Raw genomic sequence first — 23871 nt, 5'->3', positions numbered from 1 at the left:
TATTCCATCAGAGCCTTTCCTCTTTCCCTCTGCAAAGCAAGGGCTGGCGCAGGGAGGGAAAAGGGGAGAGCACTGGTATAGCAATGCATAGCAAGGAATGCAATCACATAAACTGCCACACCTCCTGAGGTTCAGACAGTGAGGACCCTACATGGTGTGGTTGTTTGTGTAATCCCACTGGGCTTTCTGATTCCAGAAGATATGAATAAGTAACCACCAAGGGAAAAACTGAACTCTTCTCTCTTCTATGATAAATGCTCTACCGGGTGTTGGTCCCATTCTCTCTAGTGTAAGTCTCTACTTTGTGTCTCTTTGAGGAGTTATCATCCCTCGGAAGTGGGGCAATGTTGACCATGAGGCCCCCAGATGGCTCAGTGGACGTGGGCCACAGTCCTCAGGCATACCTCTGTCTTGGCATTTGACTGACCTCAGACACTTGACTGGCAAGCTGATGGATCCAAACAGACTTCCTGTAAACCCACCAGGGAAGTGAGGACCCCAGCGAAGACAGAGCATGGTGAGGCAGAGTCACCACAGGTGTCCTGAAGCCTGGAGAATCCACTGCACAGGCGATGGGGAATGGGTCAGTTACCTGCTAAACGATATTCAAACCAAGGAAGGCTACAACTGAGTGTGTAAATGCCTGGGCATATCCCCAACAAATGTACACATCATCAGGAGACAGGACAAAGGAAGTGAGCCGAGAATCACTTACTTGTGTTGCACACACCTTGGCGATTTGAAAGAAAAGTGAAACTCAACGGGTGCTACAAAGTCGCTGAGTTGTGATAACCTAACACACACAGAAATGAACCTTATTTCACGGCAGCGACCACATCCACACTCTGTTTTCAAGCTGGCCACTCAAAAATGTGAGGGTTCCCTACCTTGTCCTGTAGGTGCTTGGGTCCCTTCCACTGTAGCGGGCTCCAGGCACCTCCTACCAGCCCTGCTGATCTCCTAGTTCCTCTCATCAGAGGTGGCAGGATGCACCCGATACTCACTACCTCCACCCCTGAGGGGCACAGAAACAGCTGGGGCCTGGGCTCTCCACTTTCTCCTCCAAACACCTGGTCTCTCCACTCCTGGTTTCTCAAACTGGGGTAAAGACAGACACAAGACCACAGAGAGCATCCCCCTGGGTGCCACGCTTGAGGACAGGGGAGGGTGGCTTTTGGACATTACCTGGTACTATCAGGTCAGGGTCAAAAGCACAGATTCTACAGTTAGTTGGCCTCCATTCCACTTCTTCTAGCTTTGTGCTTTTTAGGCACAAGTTTTAGCCTCTCAGAAGTTCAGATTCCTTGACTGTTATGTGGAATTAACCCAAAGCGTTTTTATACAAGTATTAAATGGGATAATATACATAATCAGATGCCTAGCACCACATCTGGCATGTGGAAGAGTTTGACACCTTTTAGTTTAAAAAACTGTGTCTTCAGTTTGCCAGGCAATGTGAGATGCTGGCAAGCCACTTGGGCCTTGACCTCAGAGATCAAAGACACATGTGCTTGTTTTGACTTTACCATTAAGAGTAGAGAATTTAAGGAACCCTAAATAGGTAAGCCCTTTAGGTTTGGAAGGCACTCTAGAAACCAGATGCAGGGTTCTAAAGTTTTCGTCATTTCATGTAATCTCGTTTTAAATCGATTCATTTGATAATGCTTTATTAAGGCTCTCTAATGGGAGAGGCCCAAGGTCAGCCGCTAGGGATTCAGGAAATAAAACATGCACAAACCTTGCCATCAAGGCAACAATGAAGTGGAGGCAACGGAAAAGAACATCAGGAACAGTACACATGAAGATATGGGACAATGGAGGGAAGTATGGGGTGTTATGGGAATGCCCTCAAAGAGCATCTACTCCAAACAGGGTCCAGTTGAAAATAATGAGCCACGTGAGAGTGATCCCAGTAAAGGAAACAGCATTTGTTGAGGAAGAAGGGAGGACATGAACAGGCAACACTAGGGCCGGACAGGACAAGCCCAGTGGGTTAGTAGATATTTGTTGTTGTTTTGGTGATTCATGTCAGAACTCCCTTCCTGATTCTGGAGGAGCCCTCCTTTTGCAAGAAGTGGTAGGAGTTAGACTCCTATCTCCCACTCCCAAAGTTGAAAGCAGAAGTTTCCTCTCCCCAGCGGCAGGTGCACTTTCTCACACTCCCCAATCAGCTGATTTCAGGGATTTCTGAAGGCTCAGTATGACCAAAAAACGTTCAGCCACATCTAGAGTCCCGGGAGTGACAAAAATGAAAAATCCAGCAGAGAGGGGTGCGGTAAGGTCCTAACTAGGTGATTCTCGGGTATGGCCTTAGCTCCAAAGCCTGATGCATTTCAGGGGCCAATTTGCAGGCTTTTTGTGGATGTGTGAACTATGCAACGTGCTTCCAATACATTTTTCAGCTTATGATAGCAGGACTCAGTTTCCACTTCTTATAACCAAGAGTCCTGATGACAGAGGTGTTTATTGTCACCATCAGGGTACAAATGCCGAGGTCTTGCAAAAAGGCTGGGACAGGGGAGAAGAAAAGAAGATGCATCCAAGAGATAACGAGGAGGATGAACTGCCAGATGGCAGCTGCAGATAAACAAGAGGGTAGGGTCAAGGACACCTTGCAGATGTGTAGTCTGGAAGCCAAAAAGAGAGCAGTGATATATTTAGGGGAAAGACCAAAAGCAGATCACAGTTATGAAGAGTAGGGAATGATGGGCTCCATCCAGACCTGCTGAGTTTGAGGTTCCTGTGTGACATTCAAAGCATGGTGTTTACCAGGCAGCTGGCTGTACAGGTGGTTCTCAGAAAAGCCCCAGCTGGAGGTCTAGATAAGAAAGAAAACAGCTAGAAAAAGGAAAGGAGAGCAGAACACTGTAGTCAATGTTATAGGAGCCCAGGAAAGAGTTTAGGAGTGCAGCAACCCTGGTCTCCTAGCACAGCGCTGAGAAAGAAAGAAGGAAAGAAAGGAAGAAAGAGAAGGAAAGGGAGGGGAAGGAAAAGAAAAGAAAAGAGAAGAAAAGGAAAGAAAAAAGAAAAGAAAAGAAAAAGAAAAGAAAGAAAAGAAAAAAGTCTAGTTTGATCAGAACAGGACAAAATATGAATGCTGGGTCACTGGTGATTTTTAGCACCTGGGAAGTTCCTGGTGATTTTGGAGATTTCCGTGGAATGGTTGAGAACGACATATTTTGGTGGGATGAGGGGTGACAAGGATTGAGACACTAGGACCCGTGGGGGAAAATAATCTTTTTAAAAGATTCATTTAAAGGAGAGATAAATGCCTAAAATTGGACAGAGTGTCGAGGATACTTTAAAGAACAGAGGTCGGTCGTTCATTTTCTAAAGAGGCAGCGATCACCTCTGATCACTTGCGGCGAGGGACCGGACGCGAGGGAGAGGACACAGGGTCCTGCCCTCAAGAGCCTGTGGCCCGGAGGAGACGCTGACCGGCACCGAGCAGCAGCAGAACGGGCGCCCTGAGAGAGGTCGGCGGGGATTCTAATTCAGGCTGGAGGTTCAGAAAAAGCCCCTGTGAGGAACCGAACGGGGGACAGGAGGGAGAAGGCTATTTCGGGCAGGAGGACCAGCAAAGCGCCAATACCTGAAGTAGGGAGCTGAGCATATCTCCATGCAGAAAGCCGGGGAGCAGGAAAGCCGTGGGGCCCACGGGTGGGCGAGGAGCGCCCGGTGGAAGGAGTGGCCGCCTGCGGTGGGAAGGACCCGGCTCTACAGACACCGGGAGGGGGTGCGTGTGGGCGACGGGAGTCTGTCACCCGGGAGCAGGAAGGTGAGGGCGCTGTGTACTGGCTACAGTTTTCTTGGTGAAACGGCAGGCCCGGTGAGGAGGCAGGAGAGAACCTGGCCGTGAGGTGGTGGCGGGGGGAATGTTCTCGTGGGCCGTGGAGGAGGAGCTCACTCACAGCTCTTTCCGCCTAAGGCAACAGCAACGATGGCCTCCTCACTTCCGGGCACCAACACTACAAGAACAGGGGCAAAGGAGCCCGTGGTCCCTTGATGCTTAGCACTAGGAAGGCCCTCAGAGATCTTAGTTGTCATTCCTCTTTTTTTTTTTTTTCCTACTTCATAACTAAGTAATTTACTCAACAGTCTGCAACTAAATGTGAAGAATATGGCCAACGACCTATCTCCTCAGGAAGCCGGAAGCCGCCAGCCACTGGAAACTGGTGATAGCCTCCTTCCTGTGACATTCCCCTTTTTACCACAGTGGGTTTCTTACTTCATTTCTCTTGCTTTCTCATTCACATCAGGCCTGGAATCTTAAATTCATACAGCTTGTCATGAAGCGAGGCCTGGATGATTTCTCTCTGTTTAATACTCAAGCACAATCACCTACTCATTTGCAAGGGGGCAAAATTAGATCAGTTCTTTAGGAGGTGGCTCTAGACTGAGGATGGAGGTTCAGCCCTCCTGGCACAGAGTCAAGTACGTTCTAAGCTATGATGGCTTAACAATATCCCCAGTCATTGGCTTCCACGTTCACTCACATACACAAATATGTTGGCCTCTGAGGACTTCTGAGTCGACTTGAAATTTCTTTCAGATTTAACCCCAAAGAAAGTATACTGGTCTTTCACTGAGGCTCAGAATAATGACTTAAAAATATACCCCACTATAGCCAATCAGGCATGAAGTGTCCAATGGCAATTTTTCTTGCAATGTAGACACTGTAAAGAGCTTGTAGTGATCTCACACTGACTGGGATGCTTAAGTCCATCAGGAGGGAAAAAAAAAAAAACAGCTAAGGAGAAGGAAAAGGATACATAAGGATAGAGAAGGTAACCGATAATGATTTACACAGTGTAGCTCTTTTCATAGACATCTGAGAGGTAGTAGCCAAACAGAGGGATCTAGATCACAGCTAACACCCAGCCTTGCAAGACCTGCTGAGGACATGGACACACACACATACACATGCACGCACACACACCCTTCACTTCCTGGCAGAGGTTACAGAATGATTCTATTAATAAAGCATTTGTTCTATCTCCCTGAAGAGCTATTCCATATTCTACCCCTGTCATCAATTTAAAACTCTGGCATCTCATATCATTATTATTTGTTAAATTCTGTGCTCTCTGCAAAAGGCAGAAGCTAGATAAACTGCTGCAGATCTGCAGAGTGCAAATGATGGCACGTGGAGGAAAGGTGAGGACCAAGTAGGAAGGGACCATCAAGAGACCTCTCCACATCCACAGAGCTGGGCAGGAGGGAACAATGTGGATATTCCTAGAAGAGTATATCATACACCGGGGGACACTGTGTTTCCACCTTCTTCTCGCTCCTTCTTTCCCAGAAGAAAGGAAAAACACACTCAGAAAAAAAGAAAAAAAAAAAAAACCGATTTAAATGGTACTTGTAATCCATACAAAAGTTCACCAGGTTTGGGGTTCTCAGTCTGTGTCCTATTTGCCTCGGACAACTTTTGATTTACTCCTAAGTGTTGTTACAAAGACAGCAAAAAAGCATCCATCAGCACGTAGCTCCAGAAGGACAGAGGCTACAGCAAGGACACGTTAATCCCCCAAACTCCCCATCAAGTTCAAAAACAATGCCCCTGGCTGTCATTTTCATTCACAACAGTCTTGTATTTTCTATTAAACAAACCTCTTTTACAGACTTCTCCCCCCATACGGCATAATAAGGTACACAGCAGCCCACAGAGACTACATTATGAAACCCAGAGCTTTACTTTGGGAGGGGAGGCGGTAAAAGACAGAAGACGGCAAGCTTCAAGGGATCTCGCCTACCCCTGCCTACCACATGGAGAAGGAAGGGGGGGGGGGGTCCTTTCTGCTCCCCAGGCTCCCAGGGGCTCCTGGGATTGACTCGAAACTCACCAGCCTCCCAAGAGGCTCCTTGGAAAGAACAGGAATTTTCATAACTCTGCACAGTCTCGGCTCCTACTCTAATCCCCACTCCCACCCCCACTTACAAGAGGACTTTTGTAGACGCAGAGTTGCAGGAAACAAAGCCTACAAACACTCACACACAAATAAACTCCCTGAACTAACACCAGCGTATAATTGTGTTTGGGTTGGAGCCTTTCCAGCCCTGTCACCCGTTCTCTGTTAGGAGTAAATGTAACCCTTTGCTTTGGCAAAGTTAGAAGCCGACAACGCTCCTCGGCTGCAGGCTGCCCAAGGCGCCCCTCGCATCTCTGCGCCCCCCGAAGCCCCCCACGGGATGAGTTCACTGCTGAAAAGTCGGCAAGGGAGAACAGAGAGAGAACGGGAGAAGGAAAACCCCAAACCCAAGCAACCTATTCCCCAAATGAAGCTCTTTCAGTTCTCTCTCTCTCAGCTTCTTCCCCCTTTAACCGGAAACACAGCGGGTTTCCAGTTTCTGAAACCCTCCTGCGGGGCTGCTGGGCGCCCGGGGCTCCTCCGGGGCTCCTCCCGGGGCTCCTCCGGGGGCTCCTCCGGGGCGTCGCTCTGGGCTGTCCTGGTGCAGGCAGCAGCGCTCTTCAGAGCTCGCTCCGCGTTCCAGGAGGCGACACGGGAGCCCTCCGTTTCCAGATGGATCTAGGAGGCAGCCTTTAGCGGGCTGGCTGGGCGCGCGGACTCGCACCCCTCGGGCCTCGCTCAGGGCGTCGGGTGCCAAGGCACAGGGGCCGCGAACTCCGCCCTCCCCGAGCTGCCAGGGCGGGCCGAGGGGCAGAGTCGCGCCGCTCAGGACGCCCCCCCCCCCCCCCCCCGGGATCGGGCATACCGTCCTTGGGCTCGTCTGCCTCGCACTGCATGGTGGCGGGGGCGCGGGCTGCAGGGGCGAGGGCCGCGGACATGCGCTCCGACCAGCCCGAGTTCGCGCCGAGGTCCAGGCGCGCGCGCGACGCAAAATAAAAGGAAGGAAAGCCACTAAAATCAAAACCTCCCCGGGGCGGAGGGGCCGGTTCTGGTGCAGGGATTTTTTTTTTTTTTTTTTTTTTTCAGGGGGAAAGTTCTGCAAGAGTGACGAATCGCGTCTCAGCTGGGCGGCGGGAGTCCGCCCCCGGGCCGCGCGCCCCGGCCCGTCGCAGGGCGGAGGCGACCTGGCGCTGCTGGCGGGGCCCGGGCGCTCGCAGGTGGGGCGGGGGCGGGGGCGGGGGCGGGGGCGGGGGGGCAGGACCGACCAGCCGCAGCGCCCAGACCCGAGAAACACACGCGCGGGAAGGAAATGCCTCTGGATCTTCGGGTTAACATTCCCCGGAGTGCACTGAACTTTCCTTGTTCTGGGATCTTCTATTAAAAAAAAAAGACACAACAATAATAATAATGATGATGATTTTGAAGCTGCTCTGCTTTGTACGTTATTTTTGCTGGAGTAACGTGGATATTGGTCGATGCGGCTGGAAGGACCAGTTTCAACAGGCAGCAGGGCCTTTTGAAGAAAGTGGGGGCGGCCCCCGCCCCTCACCTTTGCACGGGAAAAGCACACAGGGCGGCTGACTCAGCACGACCCGGGCGGGCACACTTACTCCAACCCCACCCGGGGGCGGGGGCAGCTGGCAGGGAGCCCCAGGGTGGTCCTCGCCCCCGAGGGCGCCCTGCCCTCCCTGCCCCAGGGGGAGGCCGGTATTCGGGTTTTTGAAATGCTGATTGGAATGCGGAGCCCGGGGAGACACCGCAGTTCTGCCCTCAGGTCGGGTCCACCGGCTCTTACCACTGGCTGAGAGGTGGGCGTCTTCGGTTTTAACTTCCGAGGAGCGAGGACCAGAGGTGACATTGCTGTACCTGACTTAATGGAGGTATTTGCACAGCATCAGTTCTATCATTAGTCTAAGCCAAAAGATCCTCCAATAATGCACCGAAAGGTCGATTTAGGAATTGTGGGAAACTCATGAAAATCCTTTCCATAAGTTTATTTTCCAGCTGCTTTCTTTTCTCTCATTTCCCATTTTTATATGGGCAAAAACAAAACAAAACAAGAGTAGACACTCGGGTATAAATTTAGTGAAAAGAATACGTAAAAGATTTGGATTTAAAGAGCCTGAATTAACATGTATCATCTTTATGACCTTGAGCAAATTATTTAATCTCTCTGGGAACCCCTTCCCTCGCATGTAATATGAGGATGAAAAACAGTATTTACTTCACAGATTTATGCGTGGTAGGAAATAAGGTAATACAAGCCAGAAGCAATTTGGAAACCATAAAATACTACACAGATTATTACAAACTACTGCACCACTCAAGTAAATTTTTGTAAAAGATGCTCAGGTTTATTTCAAAATTGGGTTCCATCAGGGAAAAAGTTTTTATGCAAGTCACAAGCAGTAAAAGTGTTTATAAATATTAATATAAGGCCTAGATATTAAATCACTTCCTATTGCTGAGTGATTCTCACATGCCTACGACCCTGAACAGACTTTTATCTCAATTTCACTGAAAGGGCAGGATGATGAGAGGAAAATCTAGCCAATGGAGAGAAGGGGAGAAACATCTGGAAAATATCAGTGTTGTGGAGCCTCCTGAAAAGTGACCTCACCACCAAAAGGGTAAGAGTGTGCACCCTTCTGAAAGTCATGGTGAACTGTGTGGTCCCCTCTGCCACGCATTCTGGGCCAGCAGCTGCAAAGATGCATACCTTCACTCAGTAACCTCCAACTTACAAGGGAGACATGATGATTTTGCTTGCAAAGAAATGCTCAGTCACCAGTAAGAAACGACCTTTCCGGTCCTGTCTAGGGAATCGTTCTGGGAGATCCCCCCTCACACATCATCTGGTCTTGCCCTCCCTCTCCACAGCTCAGATGCCCATGGATGGCCATCAGAAGCCCCCCAGGATGTCAGCCGGGCTGTGTGCCACACAGATAAGACAGCTTCCATTCAGCTATCTTTGCACTAAGACTGCAACACCTTTTTCAAGGTGATGATTATGCAAATTCAGACGAGTCAAATCCCAAGCCCGACCCACTACAGGTAGGGCTCACTTTCACTCCCTTCTTTCACCCTCTTCCTCAGAATTATTTATTAAATGTCCTTTCGCAAGTCCGATGATGTAGAAACTGCATGAGATGTGCTAAAATGCATGCCCCTAACGTTCTGCTTGTTTTTACAACTGGTTCACAAAAAAGGCCTTCAGCCCGGCTCAAGTTAGCCAAGGAGAAAGCCTGCTGAATGAACAGCCCCCAGGCTGCCAGGTCAGCCTTATAATCAGCTTAGAGTCATTTTAGCAGCTCCATCTTTGAACACTCACGGGACCCTCAGGAAACCTGGAAAAAAACTTCTTTAGTATCTAAATGCAATCCAGCAGTCATCTTGGCAAAGGATGTCCCGATCTAGCTCAAGAGCGAGGAATGCTCAGCTTATTTTAAGAGACTGTATATGGACAAGGATGCTCCTAGGCCAGCAGTATAACCTTGGGCACACAACATGCCCCAGGCCCCAGGCCCCCAGCCTGCAAAGTGAAGCCAAAGGGTAGCTGATTCTCCTGGGCTTCCCTGTCACTTCTGGTATATGCTCAGGCAGTCACTTCATCTTGATTTTGTTCTTCTTTTGTTCCAAAGGCGATTAGTCACTTTTCAGCCCCCAGAGACTAATGCTCCAATACTTCATAACGATTAACCTCCTGTACACGGAATCTGATCACTCACGAAAATTTAAGAAATACTCCAACATGCTATAGGGTGGCAACATGCTTAGAAGTCACACCAACAATCATTATAGACCACCTGATACAAAATAGCAATTAAGTCAGCAACACTTTGTCAGTGAATACCATGTGGCATTTATACACTACCTTAAACTTCTACTCATGTCTAACATTGGGTCTTCCCAGTTCTGTGCCAAGGTGGGAGACGTAAAATGCCAGCTAAGATTCTGACATTTTTTTTCATTCATTCAGGCATTATCAACTGTGTATAGGTATTTCGTGTCAATGCGTCCTGCTCACCTGGATTACTGGTGTAATTTTGGTAATCTCGACCACAGATCTAAATAATCCAACCTTCCAAGTGACCTTGATTCTAATAGAGGTTTATTAATACCATCTCTTAATTGAATTTTATCACAGAGCAGCAGAAAAATCTCCTCTTAAATTATACCACACAAAAAAGCTCTTGTTTTTTTGTTTGCTTTTTTTAAAGAAAAAAAAAAGCCTGGATTTTGGGGTCTTTTGCTCAGAGCTAGCCAGGTCAGCAAGTGTTCAGACTCACACAAATGAGAACAGCAGAATTTGAGGTTTATTCAGGAGGTATCAAACTCTAGTCACTTTCAACAATGTAAATTCTCTGCAGTGAAAAATACTAAATTAACCAGACCTACATTCCCAGGTCACAGGAATGTCAGGTCATAACAACATGCATTGTATTAACATTTTTTATTTCTACCCTGCCGACAAGAGGTTGAACAGTTACATATGACATTTTAGGTCAGAAACAAAAGTTGTCTACTTAGCATAAAAAGTGGCTTTCTTCTATTTGACTTGAGGCTTTCCTCAACTTTTCTTGTATTACTTACGTCCACACCCTCGAAAGTCTTTGGAAGACTTCCATGATCAATACATACAGCTGGCTTTCCATCTCTCTCCTCCCATATGGGAAAGGTCTGTGTTCTTGGTCTCACCTGGTTGGAGCTTCAGGCTTTGCGTCCTTCTTATCCTTCTCAGACTCTTCTGCATTTTACCTTCCGAAAAAGAGGTGAGGCTACATGGGTGTCTCTCCAGAGCCCTCCCTGCTCCCCACCCGGCCTTGGTGATCTTGCTCTTCTTGCCTTAAGGACATTTTTATTTACCAGAAATAGAGATAAGGACACTCAGAAGAGAACAGAGGTCACTTATGTACCTTCTCAGGAGGCCAAGCACCCCGATGCTCATGCATTGCTGGATACTGAATGAGGCTGGGGGGTGGGGAGTGAGGAGTGGGGGCGGGACACAGAGCTGCTGTGAATCAGGAAAGACCCACTGAGATTAAGTGTGGCCATGGAGGAGGGGGAAAGCTGCCTCCCAGGGCCCTCCCGGGGAGTTTGAAGTTTGTTACAGGTAACCCCTCTCATTCTATCCCGGTGATACCACCTTCTCCTGCATCCACACTAATGCTCTGGCTGTGTGAGTGTATAATTCTGAGAGGCTGGGAAGAAGTGCTGACATCTGGGGTGAGCACATGTAGAGACAACAGTACATCTCCGATATACTTGTTGCCTCGGCTTTTCATCATTTGTGTTATTTTTCTTCTAAGAAATCTTCCTTCCTTGCTAAAAAATGTTCAGCAGATGATTTCAATGCACATACATGCACACACACACTCAAAATCAAGCCTGAAAATATGACCTGAAGAATGTATGATGCATGGTCTTTCTTTTACAATACTTAGCAATGATGCCTTGCATTCACATAGATTTTAATTTAAAAAAGAAGAAGAAGAAGAAGAAGAAGAAGAAGAAGAAGAAGAAGAAAGAAAGAAAGAAAGAAAGAAAGAAAGAAAGAAAGAAAGAAGAAAGAAAGAAAGAAAGAAAGAAAGAAAGAAAGAAAGAAAGAAAGAAAGAAAGAAAGAAAGAAAGAAAGAAAGAAAGAAGGATGCTTGGGTGGTTCAGCGGTTGGGCACCTGCCTTTGGCTCAGGTCATGATCCCAGGATCCCCGATCGAGTCCCTCTGCCTGTGTCTCGCCTCTCTCTCTCTCTCTCTTAGTCTGTGTCTCTCATGAATAAATAAATAAATCTTTAAACAAAATAAAAAATAAGATTAAAAAAAGAAGATTTTATTCAGACTCCCTAGTTATCTCCCTTGGGTCATTATACCCACTTTACGGATATGTCATTCAAGAAAAGGAGGTTATATGAGTTGCTCAAGATCACAAAACTAAGTAATAGTGTTCTTCAGACTGCAGTAAATGCAGTCTAGGCTTCCTGGGTCCTATATCTAGACTTTCTTACTCTGTGAAAGTACTCATGTAAAATTCAAGCTCTTTATTTTTTAGAAGGGTAACTCAAAGACTGCTACATTGGGAGGTTTCCAGAGTTTGAACTGACCAGGATGCTAGCAGAGACTGCTCAAATAGCTGTCTGAATGCTTAGATCAGCCTCAAATGAAAGTTATTCCATTCCTGATATTCAATGCTTAAATAAACTATAAGTTCAATAGCTTCTATTTATTCAGCTACATGAAACCACTACCATTTTTTTTTTTTTAAATAAAAAGTTTGGTCAGGACCTTAACTAAACCCGCTCAGCTATGAGGCTGCCAAGAGTAGGGAAAAGAACACCAGGCTCGGTGTGGGAGACCTGGGCCAGATCACCATAAACCCAGAAGCACTGCCTCCTGTGCATTAGGATGGTTTTTTTCCTATTCCTTCTCGTCTCACTTTTCTGCTAAATATGGGCAAGCCAGGGGTGCCTGGATGGTGCAGTTGGTTAAGCAACTGACTCTTGGTTTTGGCTCAGATGATGATCTCAGGGTCATGAGATCAAGCCCTCCATTTAGCCCCATGTCAGGCCCCATGCTCAGTCAGAGTCTGCTTGAGACTCTCTTTCCTTTTCCCCCTCTACACAAACCCCCACCCCCCGGCTCTTCTCTCTCAAATAAATAAATAAATTCTTTAAAAACATTTTTTAAAAGATTTTATTTATTTATTTATTCATGAAAGACAAACAGAGAAAGAGAGAGAGACAGAGACACAGGCAGAGGGAGAAGCAGGCTCTATGCAGGGATCCTGACGTGGGACTCGATCCCGGGACTCCAGGACCACGCACTGGGCTGAAGGCAGGTGCTAAACCGCTGAGCCACCCAGGGATTCCCTAAAAACCTTTTTTTAAAGGGACAAGCCATTGAACCTCTCTGTTTGCCCATCTATAAAATGGGGCCCAGTGCATGCCATTTATTTAACAGAGGAGAAACAATAGGCAAGAAATGAGGCAAGAATGTGACAAAGCACTGAAAACTCTACAATCCCCCTTTGACTCTTTCCCAAATACTTTCATGAATGAGACCATGTTGTCTTAGATTGTGGAACATGTATTTGGAAGCTCTCAGTGCTGGCCCTAGACACTCCAGATAGGAATGGTGATCTAATGTGTGTGGTCCAGCAACAGAACATGAACATAGAAGGGCTCAGCTTCTGTATTGTGTCCAGATTCATGGGGCCAGCACAGGGATAACATGAGAGGAGTTCCTAAAGGGACTCACCAGGGGAAGTAGGGCAGGAGTGAGGCTGAGCCTGGAAGCACCGTGTCACATCGGACCCCTGAATCCGTGGCTTTCCTCCAGAAAAGCAGCAGGAGGAAAAAGGGATCAACAACCATAGTCCCAGAAAGTACCACTTGGAGGTAACCTTAGAGCTCACCCCTCTAATCCTCTAGCTGGCTGATGAAGCGATCTCTTACCCACATCCCAAGCAGTAAGCATTCACCCAGACCCTCCTTGCTCACCTCTAGGCAAAGATTCACTCCTTTAAGAGCCTCATCTCCTTTCTGATCAGTAGGAAGCTCCTCCTTATAGTAAACTGCAATTCAAGAGAAGTCTGAAGAGGGGTGCCTGAGTGGCTCAGTGGTTGAGCGTCTGCTTTGGCTCAGGTTGTGGTCTCAGGGTCCAGGGATCAAGTCCCGTATTGGGCTCCCTGCATGGAGCCTGCTTCTCCCTCTGCCTATATCTGCCTATTTTTCTGTGTCTATCATGAATAAATAAATACAATCTTTAAAAAAAGAGCAGTAAGAAGAGAAACATAGATTATTTTGTTTGTCCATTTGAGAGAGAGAGAAAGAGAGAGCAAGTAGAGGAGGAGCAGAGAATACCAAGCAGGCTCCATGCTCAGTGCAGAGCCTGACACGGGACTTAATCTCATGACCCCCAGATCATGACCTGAGCTGAAATCAAAAGTTGGTTGCTTAACTGACTCAGCCACCCAGGTGCCCCCCAAAACACAGGTTTTTAAACTACATTGTCTTTTTTAACAACCCAGGGGGGATCTTCCTCATACTGTCTATAATGGACTGCAGTTGAATGCAATGTGGAGACACTTATGCAATTTTCCAGTGCCAGCCACACATCTGTTACTGGTTATGGTGAAGAATTCAGAAGCAAGCCACTCTGGATGAGTGGCTTTTCTCTTCTCTTCTCATCTCTTTTCTCTTCCATGTGCTCCCTCTAAGGCCATAGAAAACGATGCCAAGACAGGTTGGGTAGCTGGCCCTACTTGATTGCATCTGAGGAATTAAGAAGCTTTATTCTCGTTTCTGAACAAAATGTGAAATCCACAAGGAAACCAAACTAGTGCTTCATATGTGGAATTTGGACCATACACAGGCTCCTGGCCGGAGATCCGTTTGAAAGTCTAATCCTCTCCAAGCTGTCATAATTTTATTCTGACATTTGAGTTTCTGACACTGGTAGAATGGCTATTAAATTAACATCTGTGCCAACTAGTCACCGTTAAGAGACAGAAAAGCCTGGTAGGTGGAGCTCCCGGGCTGGACAGGCTTGCCAGGTGAAAGCAACCAGGGCTGAAACCCAACAGACAGACTCAGCAGGTGGTAAAAATGTGAACCAAAGCAGAACTTATCCAAACAGGGTTGGTTTCAGGGGAAAGAGCTGGGGGGGTGGGGGGTGGGGGGGCTGTTTCGCAGGTAACATTGAAAGGCCCGGGTCAGTTTTTCCATTTGAACAGATCAGGTTGCAAAACTTTAGCTATTCAGTTTCTCCTTAAAGAAGAGCTATAGAAATATGTAATCATTAAGATTCACCAAGTTGGAGACATCACCAAAATAAATATCTTTTCTGAGAAACTGCTAACATAAACAGGGTGCCTGTCTAACGAGAAAAGGTCTTGTGAAGCCCATACGTTTCCCAGCAGAAACAGAAGAGAGCTAAAACCCCTAACATTTCATAATCTGAAATCTATTCCAGCAGAAGTTTACTGAATTCAGCAAAGTACCATTATATGCCATTTAACTTCCTCAATTGCAACTATGTACAATCGGCCCAAAACAGAACAAGAGAAAACGTAACCACCTAAATGCATCTGCCCACCATTCCACGGAATAAGTTTATGCTGAGGGGTGAGCCTGAAACAAAGCTGTGTATTGACTGGTCCCTCCCTGACTCTCGTCTCTGTATGGCCTCCTCACACTGTGAGCATCTCATGCACTCAAGGTGTATTTAAGGCTGTATCTAAGACTATGTATGTCTTTTCACATCAAAGTGCCTCCAAAGACAAGCCAACTATTTCATCTAGCAACCCATTCCAATGGTAGAGGAAACACTTAGATAGTAAGTCTTATACTTACTGGCAAGTGATATGTTGTTCTCAAATCTGGTCACTTCCTAAGAAGCTTTCAAAAATAATATTACCCCAGACAGTCCTGATTTTACACATGACTCTTCTGTCCTCTTACCCCAAACTAGCACCTTAAATTGTCATATATTACAGTGGTGTGATCAGAGTTGTTGAAACAGACTCATAATTTGAGCCCTGAGATCCCCAAATTGTATGCCATGGGCACTATGGTAAGCACACGGGGGTGGGGATGGGGTGTTGGAGGATATTTTAAATTTTCGAAGAAAACAAAGCATTATTCAACATCTCTCAGAAACTGTATGAACTACTACTTTGAGCAAGTTCACAGCGTAACATTAGATTGTGCTACATTTCTTTTAATGACATCATTTCTTTGCCAAGCTAGGCTGTTGGCAGTTGCTGTGATAAAAAGCAAGTATTATATTAAAAAGTACATAAGGCAGGAAATTAGGGTAGTGAGAGCCAATCCGATTTCAAGGTTTGAGAAGTTGTGAGTTGGCCAGTGATCCGTTTATTGCCTGACAGCCCCAAATGCACCCTTCATCACCTGCTCTGAGAAAAGAAAGACGGGACTTTGAGTACTTCTTCTCTCTTGCCAGCCAGTACAATTCTAAGCTTTGTCAGTGGGATGCAGTGCAGAGACATTACAGGAAGAAAAACTTTCCCTCCCTGGTGCTGGTGTGCTCCTTCGAGAAACCTCCCCATAAACAGATTTCCTGAGCATCCTAGCGGGTGGATTTCCAGCAAGTTCTACCAGCCTGGCACTACAGTGACTTCTCTGCCATCCAAGGAGCCGTGGCTAGCCATTCTTTCTCCTTCAAGGTCAGGCGTGAAATGGGGGAAACTCATGCTTGGTGCTCTACCTTGAACCCAAGGTATGCGGTTGCTCCTTACACTAGCTATGCCTCTATTATTTACAATTCTCTTCACTTGCTAGATAGTCCTTATTAAAGTTAGTGTTTCTTTTAATTGCTTTCTTTTTTATTATTATTAGTTGTGGTAAAACACACATCACATTAAATTTACCATCTTAATCATTTTTTTTAAAGATTTTATTTATTTATTCATGGCAGACACACACACAGAGAGAGAGAGAGAGAGAGAGAGAGAGAGAGAGGCAGAGACACAGGTAGAGGGAGATGCAGGCTCCATGCAGGGAGCCTGATGTGGGACTTGATCTGGGTCTCCAGGATCACGCCCCAGGTTGAAGGTGGCGCTAAACCACTGGGCCACCGGGGCTGCCCATCTTAATCATTTTTAAGGGTACAGTTCTGACATTTCAGAGAGGGAGACAGAACATGAGAGACTCCTAACTCTGGGAAACTAGGGGTGGTGGAAGGGGATGTGGGCGGGGGGTGAGGGTGACTGGGTGATGGGCACTGAGGGGGGCACTTGATGGGATGAGCACTGGGTGTTATTCTATATGTTGGCAAATTGAACACCAATCAAAAATAAATTTATTAAAAAAATAAGGGTACAGTTCAACTGTACTAAGCACCTTTACATTATTGTGCAATCCTTACCACCACCCATTTCCAGAACCCTTTCATCTTGCAAAACTGAAACTCTGTACCCATTAAACACTACCTTTCTAACCTCTACTCCCCTCAGTCTCTGGCAACCACCTTTCTATTTTCTGTTTCTGAATATGACTACCAAAGACATCTCACGTAAGTGGAAATAGAGTATTTGTCTTTTTTTTGTGATGGGCATATTTCACTTAACATAAAGTCCCAAAAGTTTCATCCATGTTGTTGCTTGTGCCAGAATTTCCTACCTTTTTAAGACTGAATGATATTCTATTGCATGGAGATACCATTCTGTTTGTCCATTCATTCATGGACCATTCAATGGGCAACTGGGTTACTACCACCTTCTGGCTATTGGGAATAAACATGAGTTTGTGAAATTGCAGTTCTTTTGGGAACATTCCCAGAAGTGGAATTGCTAGCTATATAGTAATGCTCTCTTTTTCAAAAAGATTTTTATTTATTCATGAGAGACACAGAGAGAGGCATAGACATAGGCAGAGGGAGAAGCAGGCTCCCTATGGGGAGCCTGACACAGGACTTGATCCCAGGACCCCAGGATCACAATGTGAGCCAAAGGCAGATGCTCAACTACTGAGCCACCCAGGCATCTCTATATAGTAATTTTCTATTATTAGTCTTTTGAGGAGCCACCTACCATATGGCCAATTCATATTTATTTATATTAAGCTTTCCTGTTCCAATTATCATGTCTCCTGATTGGATCCTGGCTGAACCATGCAAGGCCCAACAGGGGTACACATTCTGGGAGTCACTGTGGTGAAGAATGAAATAAAAGCATGGTTTTTAATCTTTCAATTTATATGTATGATGTGTTCCAAATGGTACCAAGTGACCAATACAGAAATACATAGTAAGTTATATAGACCTACACACCCAACAAATGAAACTGTTAGGTATTCCTGGTGTCTAGGAAAATGATGTGAAAACAAAACAAAACAAAAACAGAGACACTAAGGGGTCCCTAAGTGAAGCATGTTGGGAAACCTTTGCTCTTGTCTACATGTTTCCAGCTGCCACGGGGGCCTGTCCTAGATGGCTCCTACGTTCACTCCCTGTCCAGGAGTATCCTTCCATGTGAGGGCACAGACACACCACACACCCCCAACACCACCAGCAGCAGCAGTGTGACACATACCCACAGCATCTTGATTTTCTTCACCATATTTAATTATTTCTCGCTTAGGCAACAGTGGCTAGAATCCTGCCACTGTCTCTGACTTAGGCCCTGTGTCTGCCTTAATTTCCAATCTCACTATGTCCCCCCATCAGCATGCTTCCTCGACAGGCCTTCTCTCCATTCCTAGGCTGTCTTTCCAACTGTCATCTCTAGCTGGTAGAGTCTAACAGGGTATAAGCCGATTTCCATTCAATGAGACCAGGAGGTAGACCCCTCAAATGCCCACAGAGGCTGAAAATAGAGTAAATCTGTACCTGCCACAACTTCTGGCTGCCTGAGTCTCTGCACCCAGGAAGACACCAAGATAGGCAGGCTGCGAGCGACGTGCTCAGGATGCCAGCTGGAGTACCAGCCTCTCCCACAGAAGGCCGAGGCGGCAAAGTGCACATGCACGCTCCCACCAGGGGCCAAACCATGCATGTGCACCCCACCCCCCAAGTAGAAATGAATGCTCTGAAAAGTACTCATTCAGAAACTTCAACACTTGTTTTCATTCACTGGAAACAAACATGACAGTGAACCATGACACCTTGCACAGCCACCAGCCACGCCATGGGAGGAGCTGTTGCTGCCCGTCTATTTTTCCTACTATGCTGCTCTCTTTTTGTTTTTTTCTGAACCCCTGCTATAATCTTGCTCAGGTCTCAATTCCTCCAGAAAGCCTAGTAAAGCCCACAACAAACCTACACTTCCGGAGTGAACGTCTACTATGCTTAAAGTCAATCATCCTGATGTTTGTTGTCTTGTGAGGCAGATTTGTAAGCTGCTTAAAACACGATTATACTTTGTGGGTTTTTCCTCCTCCTTTTTAAGGAGGAGAACACGTTGGACGCTTGGAAGGCACTATAGCACTAATAAAACATCATCTAATCAGTTCGTAATCCTGAATTATGACAACGTGTACTAACAATTTTAATTTCCCCTTACCCCAAAAGTACATTACAAGGAAATGTGTACATAAATATCTGTTATCTTCAAAGAAAGAAGCAAGAGAAGAAAATTTGCATTACATCTGAAGGGCTGACGCTGGTGATCTGCAACAATCCATAAATCTGTCAGGTTTACAAAAAAGCCCATCAGATAAAGAGCCAAGAAGAAAATAACTCTGACAGCTGCAAACCTTCTGTTTTACAACAGGCACAGAATGGACGCACTTCCTTTTAACATCTTCATAAACACAGAGTGACGAGCAAAGGCAAACATCCCCAGTAGAAGCCTCTGGAGTCTAAGTCTGTGCTTATCTTTACAGAGGCAGCCTTGCCAGCCATCTATCAAATCCACCCCAGTTAGATGGATCCACCACTAATGAGCGAGACTGAACAGAATTCCCAGTTTGGTGGATGGAATTTCCAGGGCCAGCAAGGTACTGGCAGCAGCTGCCCACATTCAAAGGGCAGTGACCTCGCCATCCTCAGAATGGGAGTTTTTGTTTCCTTTAGGTGAAGAACTAAAGCACAGGGCCACCTGAATATATACACTAATAAATCCCAGATGGGAATTCCAGGCACCTCTTTACACAAAGCATGAGCTCCTCTTGGGCAATAAACATTCTATTAGCCCACTCTCTTAGGAATGAGCTTCCCCTCAGGGGCTGTTTGTGTTTATCATCTGCTGTGTTTTCTAAAGCCAATTTGGGATTCGTTGTTGCATAATATGTACTTAATTTTGTCATCTGTTTGCTTAATGGATGAGATTAACCTTTGAATGTAAAAAGGCAGAACCCTGGGTGTCCCATATATCCCATTATCTGGGCCAGAGGAAGGAAACAATATTCTACTTGGCCATTGCCCCAAATTCTGAACCAGCAGTCCAGTTTGGAATCGAATGATGTTTATGTTTATATTCAGCTGTCTTCCTGGCCTCAGGTATAGTTTATCAAGCACCTACTGCGTGCTAGGCACATTATGGAACACATCTCTAATTTACAACATCTCAGCAAAGTGGTATTTTCTACTTCTTGAAGTGTTTCTGCATACATCGCATTGATCCTCATTAAAAATCCTCATGGAAAGAATCTTAGGTATTTTTGGCTCCATGTGCTTCTGAGGAGGATATAGATGCTCAGAGACATTAAGTGGTTGGACCAAGGTCATTGAGCTAGGACTGAGACTGGAATGTGGGTCTTCTGATCTCATTTTGTGCTACTTTTGTCTACAGTCTCCGAGTGAGCAGAACACCAATAATTTTATTTCAAAGCAAACAGCATATGCTCCCACGGAAGAGGGTTATAGAGCAGTGAGAGAGGTCAGGCAGCAACGGTGACTGGGAGGCTCTGAGCCTGGCTGACTTAGAAGAGGGAGCCAGACATTAATAGAAGAGAGGAAGTCTAGAGAGGAACAGGCGTGGCTAGGGGGAAGGGGAGGAGTCCATTTCACACCTCTGAGTCCGAACAGATCCACCAGTGTGGGGATGTGCCTAAGCCACTTGTATCAGACCGATATCCCACATGAGCAGGGCTCTTCCCAGGAGTGCTGCTGTTTCTATAAAGCCACAGCTTTTGATGAAAATATTTCTTAAATGGATTGCAAAGAATACCTCCTCTTAACTAAACAAAGGGTATGGAGCGTTACTATTATTATTATTTTTTATTTGCAAAGCAGGCTATTGTTGCTGATCACACTATTCTGTAAAGAGATATGAACCTACTTTTGCTCACTAAACTCTGCCTAATAAAGTTGTCCTTTTTCATTGTCTTTATACCCAGCCAACAATTCCTATCCAACTTCAAGACACAAGGAGATGCATGTGATCAAGATTTCACATTCTTTTCAAATGCACTAGAAAGCCAGTCCCAATATAGAGATCTACAGAGCAGGTGCACTGCCTTTAACAGAGCAGAGTCATGTTTTCAGAGGGGAGGGGAGGGACACTGGGTTCTTAAATCAGTAAAGCAAAATTGTATATAGTTGAAATTATATTAAAAAGTCCTTAAATGGCCCAAAAAGTACAGTACTGTCTACACAGTTTTGTATCTACACAACAGTTCCTTTAACAGTCTACGTTTCTCTAGAGCTGCCAATCAGATATTCAAGTTCTCCCTCCATGGTGATGATAATATTAATAGTGCCCAATTGTCTAGCTCTCTGAACAATGTGTTTCCCATTCTGTCAGTGGTCAGAACCCTCAAGACTCACCCACTCCATTGGTCCCTTCCCTTCCCTTCCCTTCCCTTCCCTTCCCTTCCCTCCCCTCCCCTCCCCTTCCCTTCCCTTCTTTCCTTTCCACTATTTTATTTATTTATTCATGAGAGACACACAGAGAGAGGCAAATACCCAGGCAGAGGAAGAAGCAGGCTCCCTGCGGGGAGCCCAATGTGAGACTCGATCCCAGGACCCCGGGATCATGCCCTGAGCTGAAAGCAGATGCTCAACCACTGAGCCAGCCACCCAGGTGCCCCTCCATTGGTTTCATCAACAGGTAGCCCTCACTTGTCCAGAATAAGCAATGTGGAGAGTTAGTACCTGGTCATGTAGTGGCTAAATAGGAATGGTCAGGATTTCCTGACACCTGTTTTCTTCCTCAGAGTCAGATGCCACTTTTTACTGACACCATGTAACAATTCCTCTTACATCTACTAATTGGAAGTCCAAGGGACCTAGGGAGAACCAAAACTTAGCGAAGGAAGCCAGAGGTTCATTGCCTGTTCTAAAGGAAGCCATAGATGGCACTGTGACTGTGCAGATGTTGTCTTCATTTATTTAGTTCTTCAGTCTGCAGATACTTACTGAACATTTACCATATACAGGTACAAGGCAAATGGTGCAGATAAAACAACTCTGGTGCCCGTCCTCATGAAGCCTATAGTACAGGTGGGGGACCGGGAAGACACTAATTAAAATATAGTCTAAGTGCAAAAGCAGAAAAGTATGGGGTGCTACAAAAGCTGGTAGGACAAGCATGTAAATCAGGTCTGGAGGAGTGAGTCAATCAGGGAAGGCTTCCTGAAAGAAGTGATGACTACACTAAACCTTGAAGGTAGAGGAATTAGCCAAAGAAAAGGGGAAGTGAGATAGAAAAGAAGGAAGAATGGCTCCTGGTAGAGTTAACAGGTGAAAGAAAAACCCACCAGAAAGGAAAGCTAAAGAAAAAGCCACTGGCTATAATGATGAAGTGGCCGCCAGCATTCTTTGAGAATGACAACTGAGTAACATGACTAGATATAGGAGCCAAATTGCAAGGGATTCAGGGGTAAAATGCTGTTAAGAAAGTAGAGAAAGAATGGTGGACTCTTCTTTATGAAGTCTCACAGAAAGGAAGAAGATAGTACTCTAGAGAGTAAAACATTATCGGAAGAGCACAATTTTAGCCCAGCTTTAACTGAATGGCTTTGCACAAAGAGTACTTAAATCCCCATGATGTTCCCACTGGCCAGATACAGGGCAGCCTGAGCACCATCAATCCCTTACAAAAGCACATTTGAAGGAGTTTCCATGGACTCTGACAGGAGTGTGAAAAACGTGTAAAAAAAAAAAAAAAGGATAAAGCCAAATCCCCCTCCATGCTCAGTGGCCGGCCAGTGCCAATCCAGCAGGTCTTACCTAAAGCAGAGCTACTAAGGTGCTATCTCTGGGGTGCCCAGAAGTCTCCCCAGCCCCAAATTAGCCAGTTAGAGCTACAGGAAATACTCTTATTATAGAAGAAGGACTTTTGGCAAAATTTTCCCTATTTCCTGTTGTACCATCAGGTTCTCTGAAAAACGTAAGTGCCTCTTAAGGCCTGTGGATGACTGACACACCTAAGCATATAAGCGAATCTTTGTTCCTTCTTGAGAAGGGGTGTAGGGGGGAGCAGGGATGCAGAAATTAAGACCATGAGTGTGGGGAGGCTTGGAATGGGTGGGAACACAAGCTTGTCTTGTTCCAGATTCCACCCTGGTCCCTACCTCCAATCAGCCTAACTCAGAGAAAAGGCCAAGAAGAGTGAATATACCCAGCAGACAACTGGCAAGGCAGGTGTGGGCATTGCAAATGCTGAAGGTTTCTTGTTTTTAGTGACGCAAATTATTTTTTTTTTAAATGTAAAATACTCAGAACTGTTTTGAATGAGATTTCCATCCCTGCTTCTCTGAATTGATTCACTCTCTAAAGGTCATGAACCAAAGGAATGATATTTGTGAGACCATCATTTCTTTAGAAGGATTTCTAATTTGTGGGTAAAAGTTAGAGTGGCCCACTTACCTCAGTGACCACCTGTCATCTAAGGTAAAGAGCTAAAATCTACTCAGAAACAAAATTACAATAACATCTGACATCTCTGAGGCAGAGCCAATATATCAATGAGAGCTCAAGTTTGCTGATTCATAGCCCAGTGGTAGCCTTAGGACAGAATCCAGCTACACACGGTTTTCTTGGGCCAGATAAGTTTTTTGTTTTTCATCTGAACTCCAATGCCTGCCTGGGGATGGGACCTGTTCTCTCCAAGTCAGCCCCAGGCATCATGCTTTCCAACTGTTCATAGAAAACAGTTATTTCCACCTTCGTGTTTCTTACCTGGTTCTTGTAGACATTTGAGCTCGGGACCACTGGTTTATACGGACTAATAAAAAACATGAACAAAGGGCGCCTAGGTGGCTCATTGGTTGAGCGTCTGCCTTCAGCTCAGGGCGTGATCCTGGAGTTCTGGGATCGAGTCCCGCATCAGGCTCCCTACAGGGAGCCTGCTTCTCCCTCTGCCTATGTCTCCGCCTCTATGTTTCTCCTGAATATATGGATGGAATCTTTAAAAAAAAAAAAAAAACCCACACAAACAAACAACCTCTCTCCTATCACGGTAGAGCTCCAGAGTCAACCGTTTCCAAGCACCACACATGTGGGTAATTGAGCAACAAGAGCATTAAACACCGATAAAGCACAACAGTATGCAATATCACTTGTAATCAGACTCTTAACAAAACAGGAGACCAAAAACACAGCAGGGCTTGCCCATCC

At 45.9% G+C, this 23871-nt stretch overlaps 1 protein-coding gene across 5 annotated transcripts in view; it reads right to left on the bottom strand.

Annotated features, from left to right (window-relative positions):
- Nucleotides 1-23871, bottom strand: part of TNFAIP8 (TNF alpha induced protein 8) — a 113236-nt gene that overhangs the window by 29933 nt on the left and 59432 nt on the right. Inside the window, exon 2 of one of the 5 annotated variants that reach the window (XM_038551881.1) lies at nt 10554-10613. The exons of 3 other annotated variants lie outside the window; for them this stretch is intronic. In XM_038551881.1, the coding sequence (XP_038407809.1) occupies nt 10554-10608 (55 nt within the window). In that variant the 5' untranslated portion in view covers nt 10609-10613. Of the gene's footprint in view, nt 1-6720; nt 6891-10553; nt 10614-23871 lie in introns of those variants that run through there. One more of the 5 variants, XM_038551880.1, reaches the window with a different exon arrangement.

Source organism: Canis lupus, chromosome 11 (assembly GCF_011100685.1).
Source record: "Canis lupus familiaris isolate Mischka breed German Shepherd chromosome 11, alternate assembly UU_Cfam_GSD_1.0, whole genome shotgun sequence".
NCBI lineage: Eukaryota > Metazoa > Chordata > Mammalia > Carnivora > Canidae > Canis > Canis lupus.
This window is presented reverse-complemented; position numbering and strand designations above follow the sequence as displayed.